The 22,934-nt window shown below is 42.5% G+C and overlaps 1 protein-coding gene across 1 annotated transcript; it reads left to right on the top strand.

Moving 5' to 3' along the window:
- The first annotated feature begins 906 nt into the window (after nt 1-906).
- podxl (podocalyxin-like) lies at nt 907-22,603 on the top strand. Its single transcript, XM_070992640.1, has 8 exons — nt 907-1,387; nt 15,398-16,054; nt 16,653-16,885; nt 17,025-17,048; nt 18,736-18,868; nt 18,974-19,017; nt 19,137-19,256; nt 19,946-22,603. The coding sequence occupies exons 1-8, from the start codon at nt 1,345-1,347 to the stop codon at nt 20,138-20,140; spliced, it is 1,449 nt and encodes a 482-aa protein (XP_070848741.1). The 5' UTR covers nt 907-1,344; the 3' UTR covers nt 20,141-22,603.
- The last annotated feature ends 331 nt before the right edge of the window (nt 22,604-22,934 follow it).

Raw genomic sequence — 22,934 nt, 5'->3', positions numbered from 1 at the left:
AACATGCAAATGTGAAGAAGTGCAGAAGTCCTCTGGATGTTTTCACAGAGGCTGGAGAAGCATGGCACACACCCTGACGGTCACTGAGCAGGTTCATATCATTACCAAAAGCTTCATCTTCTTCCTGTGCACTAAAACTAAGAACTGGTTTGTTGACATCTCTGGAGCCCCAGAAGGGTCACAGTGGCAGGTTTTTTTTCTAAACTACTTTAATGGTCCCTCACAATACTTTTTCATTCCATCTGATCCACAGGAACAGTCAGTGTGCTGGTCCAGTCCAGTCACTGAAACTTTGCATGGTATCACCTGTTTGTTACACTGGTTGATGCGGTCATTGCTCTGACTGTGTTCGCAGTTGTGGTTGTTACAGCAGCTGCTCTGTGAGTACTCTTTACTGCTCTTAATAGCAAAGGAAGCGTCATTAAGCCGCAGGGGATTTGAACCTGCAGTGCTTCTGTCAGATATAACAGGTGTTTGTATACACCACAGGACTCTGTCAAGCCTGTGAATGCTGACCAATAAAAGACCGAAGTCCAGGTTGCAGGTGTTCGGTGTAAAGCTCTGCAGTCATCCACCGGCTCCATGTTACACTTTCATTACACTTTTGGTTGCATTTGTGTGAAAATGCGAACAGAGGTGAAGTCAACATGAAGACATGCTGACTCTGTGAATCTAAACAGGCCTTTCCCGTGATCAAACAACAGCAGTGTTGATGTGACTTCACCCCACGTCCTTGAGTCGTGGACCATTTTTGGAAAGAATCAAAACCAGCAGAACACATTGTCTCACAGCTTCCTTTGTTATTCAAAATGTCCCGGCAGCAGCCAGTCCAGAGCTCTGGGATTGGACCGGGCTGGGTCTGCCCCTGGTTCCTCATGATAAGGGAGGCAGGGACAGTCCGGGGGAATGGGCAGTGCTCCTGGTCTGCTACACTGGCTGTTAACAGCTCAACACTGAGGACTGACTGAACACAATACAGCACCAAGCCACTGTGGGAGAGAGAGAGGGAGAGGGAGAGAGAGAGCGGTAAAGAGACACTGAGCGGCAACGGTACAGCCAAGGAGACGGGAGAAACACTCTCCCCCCCCAAATCCCCAACTCTGCAGAGAGAGGAGCAGCAGAGACACACAAAAGCATTCTTGGCTTTAAAAGAAAAAGAAGAAGAAAGTTAACAATAGGCTGGGCGAGATCATTTACTTGAAATACAAATTCAAGGAGAAAAGGCGTGACAGGACGGCGTCAGCCTCGGGCTCATCATCCCTGAAACGTCCCCGCGTACAAAGTGAAGGATCGTAGCGCAGCGCTGCATGAAGGATAAATCCATCTGGAGAAGAAACGAGCAGGATGAGAGCGACTATGAGGATCACGTGGCTGCTGCTGTCTCTCAGTGAGTAGAGCTGAATTCAAAGTGCATGTTCACCTGTGATGGTTCTCACAGAGACGCCTGCGTAAGAGCGCAGGGTGATGCGTGAGTCTTTGTGCGTTTATTCTGCTGGGGAGTGGCGTTTTCTCTCTGCCGTTTGTATCGCATGTCTGTGAAATATGTCACAGGATGTCTGTGGTTGTTTGTGGGACTAAAAGCAGTAAAAGTGTGAGTGCAGCAGTTTGACTTTACTGATGCTTTCAGCGCAGGATTCAAGACAATGAGCGCGTCGGCTGTGTGATGCAGCAACAGGTGCGCACACCAGACTGAGAACAATCACTGTTTTTAAGACAGTGTTCAAACCTTTGAGGAAAAGCAGCAATACTTTCATATAAAATGACACCATTAAGAGAAAAAAAGTCCTACTTAGTAATAAAAGAACACAAGAGTACAAAAGTGAGAGTACTTGTTACTTGACTGATATCCATCATTATGTTTTTAATGGTGATGGCGCATCAGTGTGGAAACAGCATTTTAATGTTGCAGCTGCTGGAGGTGAAAGTCATTTTAAATACTTTAGACTGTTTGGTAGCTTGCTCCATAGGAGTGCATTGTGTTTTATGTACCTAGCTTAGATATATTTTGTAGTCGAGTTGAAATTAAAATATTTTCCTCTTAGACGTAGTGAGGTAGAATATGATGGAGGGTGAAACTGAAATACTCAGTGAAGTGTAAGTGGCTCAAAATTGTGCTCAAGTACAGTACTTAAGTAACACTGAATGGACCCTGGCTGGGATTTTTTTTTTTATTTGCATTGTTGGACCCCAGGTGCATTTTCATGCTGTAGCTGGAGCTTATTTGAACTACTTTTGAACTACTAGTGGTTACTGGTTCCCATTCTTGTTGTGTGCAGTATCATTTTGAGGCGGTTTTATAGCTCTTATTTCACATTAAAAAAAAAAAAGATTATTTATTTACAATTAGATAAACTGTGAAAATACAACAAATCTGTAGAAATTGTGTTAGAAATCTGTTTTTCTGTTCGTGTGTGTCTTCGCTTTAATCACCAATGCTCAGGTTGTGAGCCACTGTTTTAATCTGTAGCTCTGCGTTTTATGAGATCATATCCTCTGCATGTACAGTCCGAGCAAAGGAAAGTGTCAAGGAGCAATAGCTGTCAAATACACGCAGTATTAAAGTAGATGCTCCGCAAAACTGTACAGAAGTCAGTATTCTAGTAAATGTACTTAGTTGCATTCCACCACTGAAAGTTGCACAAATTTACCTAAACGTGATTCACATTATTAGTAGCAGAACAGTTTCTCACCTTTGTTAAGTACTATACATATACTGTATTTCAATGGGCTACATTCAAACTAATGGAGCTCCATGTAAGTTTGGAAGCAAAGCACTTGAGCATTTTACCAGAAGCATGATTACATTAAAGTACTGCTTGTTTTACAATGACTACCAAGTTAAAGTTAAGTTACAGTTGCCCAACCAAATTGTTTTTAATTATCTGCACCTTAATTGTCTATAAAAAATATCTGCAGACATCCTTTCCTTTACAATATGGACCATATATGCACATACAGTGCATGTTTTCCCATGTCACAGAGGCCGACATGAACGTTTTCTAGATAAATATTTTTTGTATGCAGCAGTTTCATCTATATTTTGTATATGATGTGAAACATATGCACCATATAAAAGATACAGTGTGAGTTAGTAAATCTCTGGGAATAAAGGCTGCCAGACTTTATTCATGTGGTGGACAAATGCAGGCTCTAAGCAGCAAAGGAACATAAGAAAGCACCAGTAGATGCTGCCTGAGGGGGAGTGCCAAACTTGAGGCGCGCTGTCAGTCCAAGTCTTTTTGTCTTCCTCTTGTTTCTTAGTGCCTTCACTAGTGCACAGATTCAGAAGAGTCCTCTGCACTCAACAGCTTCCTCACTGTTTCTGTTACTGTTGAGATGCACACATTCCCACTGTTGCTGTGTGGATTCTGTAAGATCTGTATGAAACATCTGCCCCTCCACCCCTCACCATCCCACAGTTAAGAACTCCCCAATACTCCCCTCCCTACGAACACACACACACACACACACACACACACACACACACACACACACACACACACACAGAAGCCTTTCCAATAGCTGTGGCTGAGGACAGAAGGAGCCTGAATAATGAAGTGCACCCCTGACCTCCCTCCCTGGCAGAGAGGCGAGGAAAGTGTTTTTCTTTAATTATGCACCTGCCGCTCCCTCACCACTACAGTAGGTGGATTCAGATGGGAGGCTTCTTTTTTTGAGCATGTGAAATCATGTAACACAGTCCCAGAGCTCAGTCTGAAGGCTGTCAGCACTTTTTCTACAAATAAAAGCCTGACGTGTGAACAAGCATCTGTGTCTGTGTGTTTAACAGCCTGTTATCACAAGACGGCTGGAAGGCCGAGACACGTGCTGCGCATTTTGTCATCTTCATGTGTGAAGTAACTTTCTGACTGTAACTGAGTGGCCTTTTTATACTTTTTAAAATGAGTGATTCTGATTCCTCATTTCATAACTTCAGTTGGTAATTTGGACATTTGGACATTTTTTTAAGCCTTTCTAATAGTAAAAGGGACCAAGGAATTGTTTCTGTCTCCAAAAGACACTTTTGGGTATTTTTTAATGCACAGGTCACATCTCCTTGAATATTATTTAAAAGAATAGCTTGGTGTTTTGGAGGATTACACATAATCGCTTTCTTGCTGAAAGTTAGAAGAGAGGGTTGATCCCACTCGCATGTCTGTGCACTAAATACAAAGCTCATGCCAGCAGCTAGTTAGCTTATCTTAGCTCAAAGACTGGAAACATGGGGCAAACAGATAACTTGTGTTCAAAGGTTAAAAATCTGCCTTCCAGCGCCTCTACACAGTACATCTCAAACATTGTGTTTGTGTGCTGGTCACACTCTGTATTGCAACAACTGGGATCATTATGTGATGCACACTGACCCAAAAAGCATTTTTCTCACACATGATTGTTAGAAAAGGAGCAGCTGTAAACATTTGAATTCACTGTAACGCATGAACAATTATTAAATGATGATATGAGATTACTTCTGCTCAAAACTGCTCGTGACAAAATAGAAAAGTGGCAGCATATTTCCTTTCTAAAAATGTATGCTTGTCTTTTGCACCAAAATATATGACCATGGGGACTCAAATATAAGTTTTAGAGGGCAGTCAGTGTGAGGGTTTTTGTTGTTTTTTTTCTTAAGATGGCTAGCTCTGAATGTGTCATTTCACTCGTCCACCTTTGACAAGCTGCTAGAATTGTAGTACGCCTGGTGAGCTGACATACAGTGATGTGTAAGACTCAAAATGTACATCTGAAGTGAATCATTGAATGCTTGAAGGTGACTTCAGTGAACTCATTTGAAGAGCTCACCTTCACTATAAGATGACAGCAGCATCATCAGTTATCAGTCGTCTCCAGGACTTCCTAGTCCCTATGCAGCTGTCTGTTTTGTGTGTTTGTGGGTTCGTGACTTGTCCGTTTCCGAAAAGATAACAGGCAGTCGGGGTTCCTGGCCCGTCCGGACACCAGCAGCTGGGGAGACGCTGCTTGCTTGGCACAGTGTTCTGGTGTCTACGCTGGCTGGGGCACATGGGAGAGAACGGAGAACAATAGATGGGAAAAATCTTTATCAACATCCCAGTTCCCAAGGAGGGTGTGGCAGGAGACGGCCTTGAGCAACCCTCTCCCCCTCTGCTGCAGGGAGGCATTTCATCCAGCTGAGGAAAATCAGGCGGGATAGACGTGGACGTGTAAATTTATATAAATGATCTACAGCTTAAGAAAAAATTAACGTTGTGCAGCCAACTTAGTCACTCGCATCAGCAAAACAAAGTGTGTCCAGTAACTGTGATTCATTACGAAGTGAGAGCGAGTGAGAGTCACATGGTGTTATTAGATTTAAAGAAGGACGGAGATACTGGAAGTACTCTGCACCCTGTTTGTCGTGTTAAGCACTTGTGGTACAGGATGCAAATTACGTAACGCAGATCTGAAGCTGACGGTGATTGCTCTTAATACAACTGCAGCGGCAGAGAACAGCTCGATGATACTGCTTACCAAATATCAGGCTCCACACAAACCAAAGCTTAAAAAGCAGAAACTCACTTACAGATGTAACGTACAGATGTGAGCCACTGGAAGTGAAAAGTCAAAGTTTTGACAATGTGACATAAGTTTCATCATCTTCGAAAAAAGTGAAGTTATTCTCCATCTCAAAATTCGATTGACGTTTCTTGCTGTAACATTTTGAGATTTGCTTGAGAATATTTAGTCCCATTTGAACCGCAAGTAGGGACAGTTTTTTAAAACATAAACAGGTTGGTGCATTCAAGGACCCTCCAATATCTGATGTGTAGTGTTCTGTGTGAGAAAAGACCAACCTTCCAGTGTCTTTTCGTGACATCCATCCGCTTATATTTGACAGAAAACTCTCAACTCAACGTCCGCTTACAAGCTTTCAACCACATCTCTGAGTTTTTGATCAGTATGGAGTTTGTTCAGTTGTCATGGGAATAAAGTAGTTCAGCGCTTAATGTTGGTGTGCAGATAATTATCAAACGCGTCCTTCAATGCCCCATCATGGAGTGCTTTTGAATCAGTGCCTGCTCGCAAACACGACTTTGACAAATGTCCTGTTTATTGTAAAGGATAAGATATCTGATGGAACGTTCAGAGCCTGTGCACGGAGATCTCCGTGGCACACTGATACGTAATGAAACCAATCATTCATCAGTGTTAAACCTGGTTTGTTTTGGAAACACAAACTGCTCAAACACCTTTGAAATGAAATAATTGTGCCACTCAAATTCCCGACTTCCCTCACGGACCCCTGCAGGTCTGAGGTGCCCTTTTAAGGAAGCGTGAGTGCTGTCCAGATGCAGTGGATCTTGTTTTTAAAGGCCAGGCGTGGCTGGCATGTGGACGCAGGTTTCCCTCAGGGAGGAACCTCTGCTCTCCATAAAGCTGAGCGTTTCATCACTGTCTGATGCTCCAGATAAAGAGCCGCTCGCCTTCACCTCCACTGTAACCTCACACTCCCTCCCTCTACCCAGCATCCCACGCTGCACACCCAGGTGTCCATTAATCAGGCCTGCGGCTGGTACCGCCATGGACCTTCACTCACCTCCTCCTCCTCCTCTCCCTCGTCCAGAGCCTCCTCATTCCTCTCCTCCTTTCTCAGCACTCTGTTCATCTGCGTCATCACTTTGTGTGAACTCCCCTTGTGGCTCAGGTTTTAGGAAAACAGAAAACGGCTGCTGCTCCGTGTGTATGTGACATAAAACAAGCCAACACTCTGAGCCTCTCCTCATTATGGAGAAGGACTCGTTCACCACAGAAAAAAAAAACAAACAGGTTACAGTTTTCTCTATGTTCAGGCGTTTCTCCAAAATCTTGTTTCTAAATTCCCCACCACTGAATTTACCATTTGTACTCCTTCAGAAAATACAGTTTTCCTACATACATGCATACAGAATTATCTTTATTCTTTATTTTTCTTTAAGAAAACTCACCATTCTTAAATTGAGAGCTGGTTTTCATCCTTTTTACACTTTGCAGTGATGTTAAAGAGTGTCTGCTGCAGTTGTAATTGCTTTTTGTATAACTAACTAACAGTGCTGTGCAGTAACTAGTTCTTGTGGGTGTTATGAGTAAGTAGTTTTGTAGCTCAGCACAGTCGAAACAGGATTACAACACAGTACATAGAGTACGATAGTTAGTCTATCTATCTACCTCTGTCATAAACATGCTATGTACCTGCTTCAGCTAAGTAGCATAATTTAGAGCAGAAAAGTAACTTAGTAGCTACTGTCTTTGGGAGAGAGTATAAACTTGATTAAAGATTGGTACACCTTTAACTCTCTGGAGTAGTAAGGTTTGGCTCATTTTGGCAAACTTTATATGTGTTTATTTTTGTCTTTGTCTTGTACCTTTTAAACGGTCCTCCCCTCACATGCATGGCATCATTTTGTCCACTTAACAGAGTAGAAAGCTGCCTGAAGCCCATAATACAAGATAAATGACACAGGTGACCATGTAAATATATACAGGTCATCAGAGATAATCACTCAAAATGTTATTATAGAACGGTTTAAAATAAAAAAAAAGAAAAAAGACATGTTATCATAAATTAAACATGCTCAGTGTTCTCACGGAGACAAACTCCAGATTAATAAGCCTATTTGTTGATTGATAGATGATATAGCCTTCTATGAATGCTTTTGTAATGGTTAAACATTGTGTGTATATAAATGCCATTTAGACAAGCTAGACTATCTAAATGATCACACCAGATAAGGAGCATGTCAGTCATGTATAACACAACACTCTGTACCACAGTGATCGCAGCCAGGAAGAGGTACTTTGAAATGCAGGTTTCTTCCTGTTACTCCTTTCAGTGTGTTAATAATATGATAATTTACAAATCTTCATCTCTGATCTATATACCTAAGTGGGATGTTGATTAGTGTCCTGAACCTTAAATTCCACCTGAAATTCCTGTTGCTCAGTTTATCTCTGAACACCAGCGGAGGGGTGTTTGTGTGTGTGTGTGTGTGTGTGTGTGTGTGTGTGTGTGTGTGTGTGTGTGTGTGTGTGTGTGTGTGTGTGTGTGTGTTTGGGGGGGGTTGATGGAGCTCTAACATTGAACTTTTACCATTAGCACACCCCACAGCTCGTATAAACACACATACCAGTCTGGTTTCCAAGGACAGGGAGCGTGTTGTTTGTGAATAATGTGTGCAAGGGTGCGAGTGTTATTCTGTGTGTGTGTGTGTGTGTGTGTGTGTGTGTGGTCAGTCATTTCCATGTGGCCGTTAGATTTATGCTGTCTCAAACCCCTCTTTACTTTCTCTCCTCTCACCCCTCCTCCCTCTCTCCTCCCTTTCACTTGTCTCTCTTTTATACCCGCCGAGTGTTTTTACATTCACAGCTCCTCACCTCCCTTCACTGGAGCGCACAATGTAAAGCAAAGACCCCTCCCTTCCCTTCTTCACCCCTACCCCCAACAACCCCCTCAGTCTCCGGGAGCTGAATTACCTCTCTCAATGGGACGAGGACGGGAGCAGCTGAACCCTAAAAGGCCCTGGCTGCAGCAGGGGTCTGCAGTGAGGGAGTAGCCCATGCTTGCCTGGCCGCACGTGGGGCCAGAGGGGCCTTTGTGTGGGCTGTCACCAACCTAACGGGGCAGCTTTGTCCCGCCGGTGCTTTGGAGCGACAGCTACATTTATTTATTTACTCTTCTCCGTTTGGCACGCATAGTGCATGTTCACGCTCAGACGCACATCAATTCAGGGTTACAGTCAGTGCCTGGCAAGCCCGACGGATAACTGGCTGGATTGCTGGCATGCACACACACAATCACACACACAATCACACACACACACGAATTATGTCAATATTGGTTATACAGTCTGTCAGTAAATACTGCCGCTGAAATACTGTCTGGGCTTCTGTTCTGGATTGCATTATATCATCCAACACATCGTTATACCTAAATGACTGAATGTTGACTACCAATGACTGCCGGAATGACATATATCACTGTTGGAGAGTACCAGCGATGTCACGAAGGTGGACCTTTATCCTCACATGTTAAACACGTTTCCCTTTCCTTAGATTTAGCCAATAAAATGACTTGGTTACGTTTAGGAAAAGATCATGGATTAAAATAAGTGTGTTACTGTTAGCATATGTTAGTCGAATTGTCATGTAACTTAAAACAGGTCAATATTGGCTTTTGATTTCCCATGGGACAACAATAGTAGTCTCTTGTATTCATTTGACCCCATCTCCTCCAAATGTGGACTTTCTTGCTCTTTATATGATGCCACCTGACTTTCTTCTTTGCTTTTGTCATAATTCTTACAGCCACTGGAGGTCACTGCTTAACATTAATCATAAATATAGATCCTAATAACCTGCTTGCAAAGTTGACCTATATGTTCGTTTTTCTGGTGAAGACAGACTCTATTGTCAGGTGTTCCTGCTATTTTGTCCACCTGCTGTAGTTTTTATGATGTGGCAGGCATGCAGATATTATCAGTGCAGGTATGTGGAGTTAGTCTCGGTTTGACACACAGTGACTGATAAGTGACGAATGTCAAAATCAAATGTCATTTCAATTTATAAGAAGTTAAAGCTGAGACTTTTCTCCTGTTCAAGTTATTATTCTGTCTTAGCTCTGCAACAAACTCAGTGTTGGACCTCACAAATGCTGTTGTGGCTGAATGGGAGCAAATGATACGAACTATATCAAAAGTATTTGCTCAGACGGAGAGCAGTAAAAATGTCCTCTCTGTTATCCTCGCTGTGTTTCAATGTGTGTGGGGCCTTGTTCACGGGGACATTTATTTACAACATGGCAGTCAGGAAGGGAAGACAATTCAGGCCGTCTCCACCCTCAGGCTACACTGTCATTCTCCTTTAATGCATACGGATGGTGGTTCTCACACTGAACAGGATGGGGTTGACGCCCGCTGCAACCAAACAGTAGGACCTCTTAAAGGGAGGGCCGGGAGACAGAGAGCACCCTCTGACCTCCTCTGGACCTCCACTTAGTCTCAGTGAATGCAGGCTAAACACTGTCACGCTCCACAGGTTCACTATAGCAGCAGCTTCAAAGGTAGATCAGGTCACTGGGGACAGACACATCTGAAGTTCTATTTTTGGCACAAATGGTATTTTTCTGTCGCTCAACTTAGAAAAATCAGATACTTCATTTTGACTGTGCAAAGCTCACAACTTATTTCGATTTACATTATTATTTGTATTCATTGTTTCCTCAGGCTGGGACTTTTTAGTAGTTTATTTTGTTTTTAATGATACTACTTCTGCAAAATCAAATCAAGTATTATGTAAAAAAATATTTTTTCATGCATCTATGGTCTTAAATATTTGTCCAACAATTTGCTATAAAAAGACAGAATTGATGTTTTGGGGCACTTACACATCACCATGTAGTTAGCGGACAGTAGTGTATTTACACATCCAGCAGGCACAGAGCAACATTTGCATTTATTGAAATTGTGTTCGTGTCCACTTGATGAACATAAGTGTAGCATTAACTCTGCTTTTATCTCTGGTTTGGTCTCCACCATCTCCTGAGAAAAATATCTGGCTCTTCAGATGCAAAATTGTGCAGCTGTGTTCACCAGCTCGTTGCTAACTTTGAATGTCTGCTGCTTGGCCCTGGTTGGCAGTGGACAGTGAACATATCAGAGCTGCCTGCCTGCTGCATTTGAGGTTGAGGAGAGAGGTGAGATGGAACCAAAACATAAGGTCAAAGCACTGATTCGTGCAGCTTTAAATGGACACCGGTTACACTTACATCTGGGCCACTGATGATTGGACCATGCATGTTCCCTCAGCTTAAAATACTGTAGCTATCCACCATTTCTCATAATAAACAAATGTCATGTTTCAACGAAAAGACAGACAGATTTTAGATTGGTTGTCATAAACTCTTGCTGTCTGGTAGCTGTTCTCAGGCAAAGTTGCAGCAGCACAGGAAGTAACATGTTTTAGGTGCCTGATAAACAGAGGAAGAGTGGATAATAATGCATGAGCTCATGTCAGATGGATGTTTTTGCCGTACTGTAGCATAGTTACCAGTTTCTGACTTGTACATTAGGAACCCTCCTGCCACTGCACGTCAGCAAGGCCTTGGTGTTAGAAGTGACATTGAAAGGATGACTTTGTGATGAGTGAGAACAATGAAAACAACTGGCAGAATACCAACTTCAGTCCATTTAGTTAATTCATATAACAAAATTAGAAATCACAAGCAGGGACCATATCAACAGAACCGTTTCCTGTCACTGAAGCGAGCCAAGAAGTCGAAAGAAGAGCTAGAGAAAGGACAGCAGGTCAGTTCTCACACCCTCTGCTGTCTGACCCTCACACAGACCACTGGAGCAGACCACACCCTGAGACAAACAGCATGACAACAATATTAGAGTGTCTGTAAAGGACAGTCAGCTGGCAGGAATCCGCTCCACACACTCAGACTGATGTTAGAGAGGTCGCACAGCTGTAGAACAGGACAGGGTTGGAAAGTTTCTCTGATAAGAAACCTAAACATCTCACTAACCTTGCTTTGGGATATATCTCACAGATAAAGGCACTATGGCTGGACAGTGTAGATGCATCTGAAAGTAATATATATTGTGAAAAGGAGGAAGTTCTGTGATCCAATCATTGGAACTGGCTTTTATTTCTCGGCAGGGTTTGAGTCCAAGGGTTTTCTCGTGTCTCGGATCTGTGCTGTGAACACAAAAGGGTTGTATGTCATGTCATGTCGTCTCGTTCTCCCCTCCTTTCCTGTCGTGTCTCTGTTGTTGCTGTAAATGATAATGTCATGATGATGACATAAAATGTCCCAAAAAATTAATCTTTACAAGTTAATGTAAGCAAGTGGTGTTAGGAAACAGCTGCTTACATACACAGTAACTCACTTTCTTTTAGCTCTGTTTTGGTCTCCACTAGTTCCCGAGCCAAACATCTGGCTCTTTAGCTGCTCCATTGTGTCCACTAGCTAGTCACTTTGTTTGGTGCTGGATAGGTGCATGCAGAGGCTTGATCAGAGCTTTTTTACATAAATGCTTGTTTGAAAACGAGGCAAGCAGGTTGCACCTGGGCGTTCTTGAGAGAATAAACCAAAGCATTAAAGGTGCAGTCCATGAAACCGAATCAGTGAGCTAAAAGACGCTAAAATGCTCAACGGAGCTGAGTGACACCGCAGAGTTATCAAAAATTATCTGCAGGTTTGTCACTACGACTGACAGCTTTCATGTTACACATTGTTTTACTGAAAATGGTGAATTGTGCAGCTTTAAGTGAGTAACTCAAACAAACATGCTTCTAATCTAATGCTTCTAATGCTAATTTGCATATGAGCAATGTTATTCTTGATATTAGTGTAACTCGTAAAGCAAACTCCTCAGGACAAAAGGGCACATGCTGCATTGAATCAAGAGGGAGGCAACGCAAATGGACATGACAGACAACAGGTGGTGATGTGTGTGTGTGAGAGAGTGTGTTTTCCTGGAGGCTGTGCGGAGAGGAATGTGTGGGTGAGGTAAAAACAGCCTTGGTACAGATAGCAGTGGGATCAGTGGGTGCTGTTGCCCGTTAAGAAACAGATGCATCAGTGACAGCTCAGGTCAGCGGAGGTCACACCAAATAAGACCTCACACCTGGGGCAGGGAGAGTGAGAGAGACACAAATTCATGTTGAAGACATCTCACAAAAAAACATCAAGTGTGGCTAACAACAACTTACTGCATTGATCGGCAGCCATGCATCGTCTTCAGAAAAATACATTAAACTCCCACCTGTCAGCTGAATTCCTCAAATATTTCCAGTTCCACAGAGAGATTAATCCACTCATCTACATTTCTGATACTGATAGTAACAGAGAGCACCTCTGAATTCAGTGCAGCTGCAGGACACTTTGTCCACAACCTCTACTTGTGTGTTTTGACTGAGATCACTCTGACAAGTTGAACACAACAAGTTCAGAGCTTCTATGAAAGATGCCAAATTATTCGAGCAGAATGAGAAAAAAGCCCTCGTGGAGCAGACATAGAGTGTGTGCTGTCAAAAAGCCTCAGAGCAGCAAACAGCACATGGACTGTAGACAGAGCACTCAGCTCAATCAAAGCACTCCACTGAGCGGAGAACTTCGACAGTCCTGCTCTCTTAGTAACAGTGTTTATGGCAGCAGGCTGAAGGCTGATAAGTGATGTGTCTGTGCCTTACAGAGACAGGACAGGCTTGGCTCTACCAGCCTCCACTTGACCAGAACAGACTCTTATCTGCTCACTCCTAACACCATCCTAATGCTGCGTTCACATGCCATGGGAATAATGACTGAAGTAACCTCTGAGAGAGATATTTCTGTTTATGTTATCCAGACCAGAGCAACAACACATTATATGCTGAACATTTGATATATACTAGTCCTCTGTGCCTTTGTTGTCTAAAAAAACACATCAGTGAGCCACACCACTGCACTGGGTAGCATGTTCCTTCATTACTATGAACACACACATGCACTGTAGTTCATTTTCACTCACATACACCATCCTGCTCCCCCAACTACTCACTACATTACCAAATGTGGATTAATACACTGCTGAAAATAGTCCCCAACAAATGCACCCGTTTGAATAATGGTTGTTAAAAACTACACTGGCCACATTTTAGGAAAGTTTCAGTAAAGTAAGTATTTGTGAGTCATGTTTGAAGGACTGGAGCTTTGAGTCAGGTTAGGGAAGTCATATTGAGAGGCAGACTAACACATTGTTGGTTTTGATCTGTTCATGTGATTTGTTTACAATGACAAAAATATCCTCATCCCTAAAATCTAATACCCATTCACCTTGTCCACCTACTGACAGCCATGATGCATATTTGTAGTACTAATATGTGTTGTGTAGTAGCTATGTCCTCTTCCACTCCGAGTCATGGTTCATTCTTGACCACTGAGCCAGTATTTCTCTCACCTGAGGTCCCTTTAGAAGCTGTTCTGGAGCTTTCAGCTGTGTCACATGCCCTCATCAGCATTTTCAGGTCGCTTGGTGATCAACAGAGCTGTACGTGTTACATTGTGATAGCAAACAGTACAGCATGTGGGTCATAAGGGACATTGATTGTACATGCATTGTTGTGCTTAGCGGTTCCACTCAATGAATGTAATACAACTCCAGAAGCAAATGCTTGTATACAACATCTGGAGACAAATGTTTGCACCATGATGTTATTTTTGCACGGTCAAACCTTTTTATCCCAAGGATCACATACTACACATTTCATACACAAGTGTGTAGTATGTGACTTTGTAAGTGTGTGGTACAGTTGTGCAGATGTTATTTGAAATAGAAGACAGGGTGTTCACTGTGATGAATTCTTTATCTCAAGTCTCTAGAAGTTGAGTTTCATTATGACTGGCTGCTTAGAAGTCAGGAAAAAACACCTTCGAAAATGAAAAATAACACAGTGTGGTTTACAAAAAGACTGGCATTAAGTAAAGAAATAACCTCCAACATGTTAAAACATCATTGTGATCCTCTGCGGAAAAATTACATCATAGCTATATGGAAGTTCATGCGCTACCACACATGTAAGCTGTGGCTGCATCTGGATGTGGGTGGAGGTCAGAAAGTGCAGGGGGTCGGTGGGGGCTGGGTAAAGCCATTGTTTTCTGGCTATGGAGTCAAGCGAGGATTGTTCACGGGGCACTCAAAACAGGCCGTGGTCGTGGGTGTGGTGCTTCCAAGTTAATTGTGTGCAGCATCCTGTCCTGGTCACTATAAATAGAGAAACAGAAGAAGATGGAGCACGGTGGCTGAGGCTTACAGCTGTCTGACCCACAGGAACTCCAGGAGCAGAGATCCACATAGCTCAACATTACACGAGGGGCTGCTTGTAGCGACAAACCCGCAGTGAATTATCACCCAACTCTGCAGTTCCCCTCAGCTCCAGAAAGCATTGTAGCGTCTTTCAGCTCATTGTTTTGGTTTTAGGACCCACACCTTTGCTGTTTCGGTTCAGTCACTGCTCTCATTAATCTCATTTCCAGCTGCAGCAGGCAGCTGTATTCAGTGAACAACCTCTGATAAACCCGCTGCACACTACCTGTCCAGCAACAAACAGCAAACAAGGTTTGCTGAAGACCCACATATTTTTCTCAGCAGTGGATGGAGACTAAAAACAGAGGAGGAAACACAACTCCAAATGAATACTAATACTAACTACCACGTCAGCTGGATGTGTAAATGATTTGCTAACACATTCATTAGAAATTTAAATTTAGCTGATAATATCATTGTCGTGATTCCATCGCATTGCGCTGCCCTCGAGTGGACAAAAAAATCAGTTAATGAAGGGTTAGGAGAATCTTTGCCTGTGACTGGTATGTTTTCATGCATGCTGTATGGAATAACCAGGGTTCTTTTTCCCTCCATAGGCTTCCTATTTCACGGCATCTATTCAGAGGATGACAGCCAGAATGCTCCTTCTGTCCCAGAGAATGTGACTTCTGTCATGACTACAACAACATCCGTGACTGAGCCGACTACTGGCCCTCAGAACATTACAAAAGGTGCAACTAAAGAACCACCAGCTGATGACGGCAAGAAACACGAAACTACACAGGAACCAGCACCCACAAAGCCAAACGCTGTTGTCCCCACGCCTGCTGTCGCAGTGAAGAACACATCCAGCGTTACAGGCGAGCCTGTCCCCACCGAACCACAAGCATCCACTGTCACAAAAAACACAACAGCACATCTCACAACCATTTCTGGAGGCTCCCCTACTGCAGTGTATGCTACCACTCCTGCTGCTGGTACCTCCAGCCAAGTCAAGACCACGACTCCAGTTGCAACAGCTGTCAGCAGTGACAGTTTAGTGGTATCCACCTATCCTGCCACAGTTGGGACATCTGCAGCCTCTTTACCCAAGACCTCTGCGACTGAAGCACATGTCAATCAGTCAGGAGCTGCTACCCATGAAGGGACAACCAAGATCCCAAAGGTCTCAACAGATGCCCGTACAACACAGCAACAAGTAATGGCTCACACCACCAGCACTTCTAGCACGAGCCAGGAAGACGGCAACGGAGGTCAGTTCCCCTGAGAATCCCCTGGATACCAGTACGAAAACAACCCACCTGATGGGAACTAGATTGTTGAGGATTCATTAAAAAAATGTAAAACACACACACACAAAAAAAACTTGATTGCACATTTCAACCTAATTAATAGAAATTAGGTCTATCAATGTGTTTCTTTGTCAAGCACCAGTCATGGTGTATGAGAGATGACATCACACCTGACACACCGCCTGCAGAGGTGCCTGCAGTCCCATGCTCGACTTGTCACCTTCTAGTTAATTTAAATTAAAGAGCCGGTCTGTTATTTACGGCCAGACATTTACAAAGAGTGAGTGACAGAATTAGTTTTTCCATAAGGACGAATAAGACAGTCCACCTCCCTTTGTAAGGGAGCATGTACAGCATTGAACAAATATGACCATTTAAATTTTAGGCAATTTATTCTAAGTTAAAGGAGCGTTTGTTGAATGTTTGGGATTATTAGATTTGTTGGACCTTCACTTATATTTGTTGTAAATGCCAGTTGTCACTGATTGGCTCAAAAGCGTACATCACTGTCTGGGGATGAAATGTTTTCTGTCCTCATTGTTTTTGGTTGAATGTAAAGAGAAAATGACAGTGGCAGATGCAAACCATGGGCAGCCAACACCAAAGGCCCCGTGGCCAGCTGGGAACACGGAGACCACCAGCACCCCCTCCACCCTGATCAATGCAGGACTTTCTCCAGCAGAGACCATCAGTACCAAAGCTGGAACCACGCTCCTACAAACCACCCCTGCCACCACCACCACCACCACCACCACCACAACCACTGCAGCAGTTCAGCCAAAGATATTCTCGGTAAGACATGGTATAACAAAGGGGAGCAGATACAGCTAGTACGTCTGTTTGCCTTTACGTGAACACATTACACAAATGTCTCTCATGCTTTTAGAGACTCCGTGCCTTTGACTGACTTGTTTTCTTCCTTTTTCTGCAGTATTCTCTAAACAGCGGACACGAGGTAAGCTTTCGCTTTAGAGTTTTGTAACTTTAAATTTGTTCCAGGCATCAAAGTTTTTCTAGTCACATTAACAGATGTGATAATAAACACAGTCCCTGCTCTAACTCTCATCAAGCCTCTGCCATTGTCCTGTCCATGAGAGGCAGGCCCACACCCTTTCCACTCTTTTCTTCAGTGACTGATTTACTCCCAATAGTCCCTTCAGTTTAAAGATTTTAAATAACTGTGTGACATCCTGCAGGAAAAATAAGAACAATTAGACATGTTTTTCTTTAAATATCATACCATCATGTACTCTCAGGGTGCTACAGCTTCATTACTAGTCAGTGCAGCCAACAAATGTACAGTGTTGTATGAAACTTATGGCAAAGAAGCAAGAAAAAGTCAAAGTGAAATTATGCATCAATAGCCAAAAATAGATTGCTAAGCATCATATTATAGCATGTTATGCTATATAGTAATCAGATAAACAGCAGTCACAGGCATAACTACAAGATCAGAGGTGGAAATAAGTAATGTTTCACTCTGGTACCAAGAAAAAGTAGAGACTCACAAGTTTCTGAAAGGAAAAGTCTGGTGGTGTCTTACATTTCTCAACAAATCTCATGTGCAGACCAACAATGAATTTATGTACTAACAAGTATTGTGTGTGTATTCAAAGCCTGATTTATCCTCTTCCTGTGTGCCATTGAGCTCCATTGTTGTCCAAAAACTCTGAAGAACACATCAATGAACCACACTGTTACACTGGGTGATATACTCAGCAGAACACGGAATCTGATCAAAATAAACTACAATGACCAGATGTTTCAAGAGATTATTGAGCCTTTTTTTTTTTTTTTCAAATTGAAAAGATATATTTGGCCAGCTTTTAAAGCTGCATTATTTTTTTCTACCACCTGGGGGCAGCAGAGCAATCTGTTAACACAACACTGACATCGCCTCACAAAACTACTAAGGTTAGCAAACATATATATATACATCCATCAGACAGGAAGCAACAATTGCATTCATCTGGAGTCATGTTTATGTTCAACTGAAGAATGTATTTCCAAGATTCATTTTCCATTTGAAGTTACTACCCCATAACTGTAAAATGTGACGATAGCTGCTAGGAATGACGAACAAAAAAAAGTAAACACACACAAAAACAAAGACTTTTCCTTTAATCATTTTTCCAGTTGACCTAAGATTAATTTCATTTTTAATGTAACAGAAAAAAATATGAAAAAAGTGCTTCCCACCACTGGGGGAAGCTCTGGGTGGATCTCTGAACGTCTGTGTTTCCAGCAACAGGACAGGAAGCGCTGAAGTGCTCCATAAAAAAAAAAAAAAAAAAAAGGATTCCAGTCGCTGGGTGGAAAAAGTGTCTTAGTGGGAACCTTTCCTGCCTTTCACTAGTTTCCTACATTCCCACACCTCTTTCATATGCTCACCCTCTCCTCTGACTGCCTACACAGCTGTGCTGTTCCATAATACACCAGAAATAATTCACACATCACAGCACAGGAAGATATGACCTCAGCTGTCCCCTTTGACCTTCCTGTCCAAACTCTGACTGTATAGCAGAGCCTTGTCGTGGTTTATCTGCTCATGAATTATTTCTAGGAAAGTAAAATACATGATGTGGCGTTGGTTTGATTTATTATGTGCAGAGGTGTTTACAGATGTGTCATTTTACCTTCAGAAAGAGGAGGAGAAAGATCTGGCAGAGGTGTGCAGGCGGCTGATGACGAACTTGCAAGATGGAAACTGCACCCTGACTTGGCGGCACCACAATGGCAAAATCCAGTTTGACCGTGTGGAGATAAACGGCAAAGGTAAAGCACTTTGCTCCCTTTGGAAAAGGGCAGTTTGTCATGTTTAATTAAAGCTCAACTGAATTTTTTTATTCGCATTCAAATGAACCGAAATTCATCTTCCAGTGAAGACCACCCTGGCAACCCAGTACTATGAAGAAATCACCAAGGTGAGGCTTAATATATGGATGTATTATCACTAAGTGTTTACTCGGTGCATCAAATTCCACATTAACAGGCACTGCAACGTGAAATGAAGTCATTCTCTGGCTGTGTTTTCCACTTGAAGAAACCAACAGATAACAAAACCCTGATAGCCATCCTGGCCTCCAGCGGCGCTCTGCTGATCATGATCGTCATCCTCGCCGTGTGTGCCTCCCACCACCGCAAGCCCTACAATGAGAACCAGGTGGGTGGAAGGCTTTCCTGCTCAGACACAACAAAGTGTCCCACAGGGGCTCCTCCTAAAGGTCACTTCTTTTTTCATTTGGCCTGTGGGAACAGAATGTCGCCATCTAGTGGTTGGAACCTGTATGATTTAGACAAGCCTCTACTCTGATTAGCAGATTTATGCACGAAAATAAATAAAAGTGAAGCTGTAAAATGTCCTTTCATTCGAACTGCATTCAAACGGCTATACCTCTAAATGTAAATGCAATAAATACACTGTCTTTACATTTGCGGTGTTATGTAACTGTAAATTACAGAATTACAGAATTAGAATTCAAAGTTTCTGAACATCTGGAGACCAAACGCACCTCTCGTACAAAGAAGTGCTTGTAAGATTGCAAACATTGTACTTCATGAGTGAGTTATTACAGACATCCATGTCAATGTTTGAAGGGCTCAGAAAACAAAGACCTTATTGCAGGGAAAGTCTAAATTCCTGGAAAACAGTGAATCATTAATAGTGATTCTTGAAAAGTAAAGACAAACTCTTGTTAACTTTGGTCTACAGTTCTGAATAATGGCCACTAGTTCACATCACAGTATAAAGAAATGTTTCATGTTTCATTTAAAGAAATCTTATTTCTCACTTTTAAAACAGATGAAATATGGACAGTTTTCAGAGATTTTGTCCTTGTGTAATCTCTACAGCAACACCTGACAGAGGAGCTGCACACGGTGGAGAACGGTTACCACGACAACCCCACGCTGGAGGTGATGGAGGTGCAGCCGGAGATGCAGGAGAAGAAAATGGCGCTGAATGGAGAGTTCAACGACAGCTGGATCGTCCCCATCGACAACCTGCTGAAGGAGGACATACCTGACGAGGAGGACACTCACCTGTAGAGATGACTGGGGACAGAGCAGAAGAAGAAGAAGACAGAGATAGGACCTGGCTACTTCCAGCCACACCAAAACAAACACCAGCCCTGCCCACTCACCTCCCACTGCTGACCCTGGGACTCTCGTCCCTGTAGCCAGAGAAGACTTCCTCACAAAGAAATACATCCTATAGAACACACAAGCTCCACGTTAATGTCTGTCTGCTTGGTTTATGTCTGCTATGAAAAAGAAATGAGGACAGAAAGTGAAACTTTGGGGGGGAAATACTACAAAGTGGAGTGGAAGAATCCACTAAATCAATCACTGTTGTGCCTACACAGAAGTTTTTATATACATATTTGGTAAGTGTGACTGTCTGCAGAGCACAATTCAACACATTTTGATTCTTGAAAAGTGCCCCAAACTCTAAAAAGATTGTGCCTCTTCTTTAAATGTACTCAAGAAAAAAAAAAGAGCTATTTTGTACACAAGCACCTGTAAATAGAGTCGTTTTCTGTTCTTTTCTGCGAGCGAGGACGAGCCCTGTCCATGTACATGGATCACTTTGCTCTGGAGGTCTGAGAGGAAGACGGTCAGAGAGGTAACGTCAGCTGCCTCGGCAGCTCTAGTGTTACTAACTTAGATGACCTCAGGATACTTCAAAGCATCCTGGTGATTTTCCATTAGTGTGTGTTGCGATGAGGGAGCAGCCAGTAACTGGTGCTACTAACCTTATTCAGAAAAGAATGTCCAGAAACAAGACAGTGAAGGGTTTTAATCCACAATGCCACATATTGACTCGAGGGTGTCCGGACAGCCTGAGCGGACATCGCACAAGTGTGCATTGTATTGTGTTTTCTTTCTGTGATCTTTACTGAAAGTATTTTTAATGTGATTGTACAGCAATCAAAGGAAAAGTTGCCAGAGAAATCCTGGAATTTCATACAAGCAAAAACATTATTTTAACGCCTCGTTTTAAAGTGTTTAAAACATCTTAGATCTCATTTAGATTGTTTTTCCAATATAAAAACATTGTACGCAGCTAATTAATGACTGAGATCCAGGAACACAGCGACATTGCTGCAGTGCAGTCTGATGAGGTGAGAAATACAAGCAGTCAGACGATCAGACGGCCAACACTTTAATCAGATTATTGGAGGTTACAGTGAAGGTGAGCCATGCTAAATGTCTCCAATAATCCCTAATAGCACAGGAAAACTGTGCACACAACTATGGTAAGCGTAATGGATCAAATTCAAACCAGGGGTCCTTTTCACTAATGTGATTTGTGAGCTCTGCTTACACAAATGGTGGCAGCGTCATGTTTCACAAATGATTGTAGAAACGACAGATCCATTTCAAAGTTCCACAGGGCTTTTGCATGATAACACACTGGCTGCAAATATGGCATCAGACTGATGAGCAAAGGCTGTCAAAGTTACAGTGAGACAGTGCACAAAGAAAAAACACGAGTCCAGTTCAGAACCAATAAAACATAGCCTTGGTTATTACAGGGTTCTGCTGCTTTCTTATAGGGCGGAACAGACATGAGTGACTTCATGATATTAGTAAGACAGGAAGTAAACACTGCAGCAGCATAGTGGAAATTAAACAACAAAAGCATCTAATGTGTGAGAACCTTGGGAAATGAAGGGAAACATTGTCCTTCATTCACCTGTAATTCCCACCTGTGGCCACTTCTCCTCTGGACCGTGCTATGTAATGATTACTGACAGGAGTGATGGAACGACTGAAATAACAGGTTTTATCTGAATCCAACACTCAAACATTTCTTTCTCTTGGATTGGATGTTACAATTCTGCATTTTATGAGAGTCAAAGTGCAAAACAGGAAGAGGTTTTTCAGTTTTTCAGGATACATATACTTTGCTATTTTGATATTTGCATCAAGTGATTGTCCTTTAAAAATGTCCTTTTAAAAATCCACAGTCATCCCAATATTGGCATAAAGAATCATAGTGGATGGATGCTGATGCGGTCAATACAGCCTAAACTGGTGCACCTCTGAAGCAAACACTGTATATAGTTGTTTTTTTTTCCTCTCACTGCTGCTGGAGAGGTGTAGTCATGAATATTTTAAGAAACCTGATATTAAAACCCTCCCAGCAGAACCTGAGCACATTTTTCATTTTGGATTCTCTTCAGTTCAACAATTTACTTCCCTTTAAACCAATTAAGAAGTTAATTTATATGTACGTATATACAAGTGAATCCATCGTCTCGGGCACTCCAATCCAGCTTTTGTTTATTTTTTTAGTGTGTGTTTGTGTGTCTACAAATTCACTTTTATTATAGCTGTGCCATTTTCACCAAAGTACGTTATCAGTATTTTATGTATTTATGGTTTGTTTGCTGCTGAAGGCAAACAACAGGGGTCTGACACACTGGAAGCTGTAAATTGTCGATGGCCTTGGCGGTCATGTTGTTCTACCTGTTCAGATGTGCAAATAAAGGAAGTGTTTTTCCACTTTGGTTCTGTCGTTCTGCTGTTCTGTACATGACCACTAGGGGGCAAAAACAACACAGAGGCCAGAGGTAAGAAACCTGAACAAAATACAATCTTTATTCATTATATACATTACATACAATGCAATACTACAAGGCTTTCTACACATTCACTGTATCCACAGAGTAGTGCTAACTGATCTGAGAGTACCAGCCTTAAACTCCTGAGTCCCACCCAGGGGTCGAGAAAAGGGCAAGATGGAAAGAAAAAAGAAAAAGGGGAGAGAATGAAAGAATGACATTCCATCCAGCAAACATTATTGTGTGGAGGAGATTTACCCTAAAATAGCAAA

The sequence above is a fragment of the Chaetodon trifascialis genome, chromosome 22, assembly GCF_039877785.1.
Source record: "Chaetodon trifascialis isolate fChaTrf1 chromosome 22, fChaTrf1.hap1, whole genome shotgun sequence".
Taxonomy (NCBI): domain Eukaryota; kingdom Metazoa; phylum Chordata; class Actinopteri; order Chaetodontiformes; family Chaetodontidae; genus Chaetodon; species Chaetodon trifascialis.
This window is presented reverse-complemented; position numbering and strand designations above follow the sequence as displayed.

Bases quoted from the DNA above. Each gene is read 5' to 3' on its own strand.
- podxl (XM_070992640.1), top strand. From the start codon at position 1,345: ATGAGAGCGACTATGAGGATCACGTGGCTGCTGCTGTCTCTCA. The intron at 16,886-17,024 runs GTAAGACATGGT...CTTTTTCTGCAG, and splicing joins TTCAGCCAAAGATATTCTCG to TATTCTCTAAACAGCGGACA. The intron at 19,257-19,945 runs GTGGGTGGAAGG...TAATCTCTACAG, and splicing joins AGCCCTACAATGAGAACCAG to CAACACCTGACAGAGGAGCT.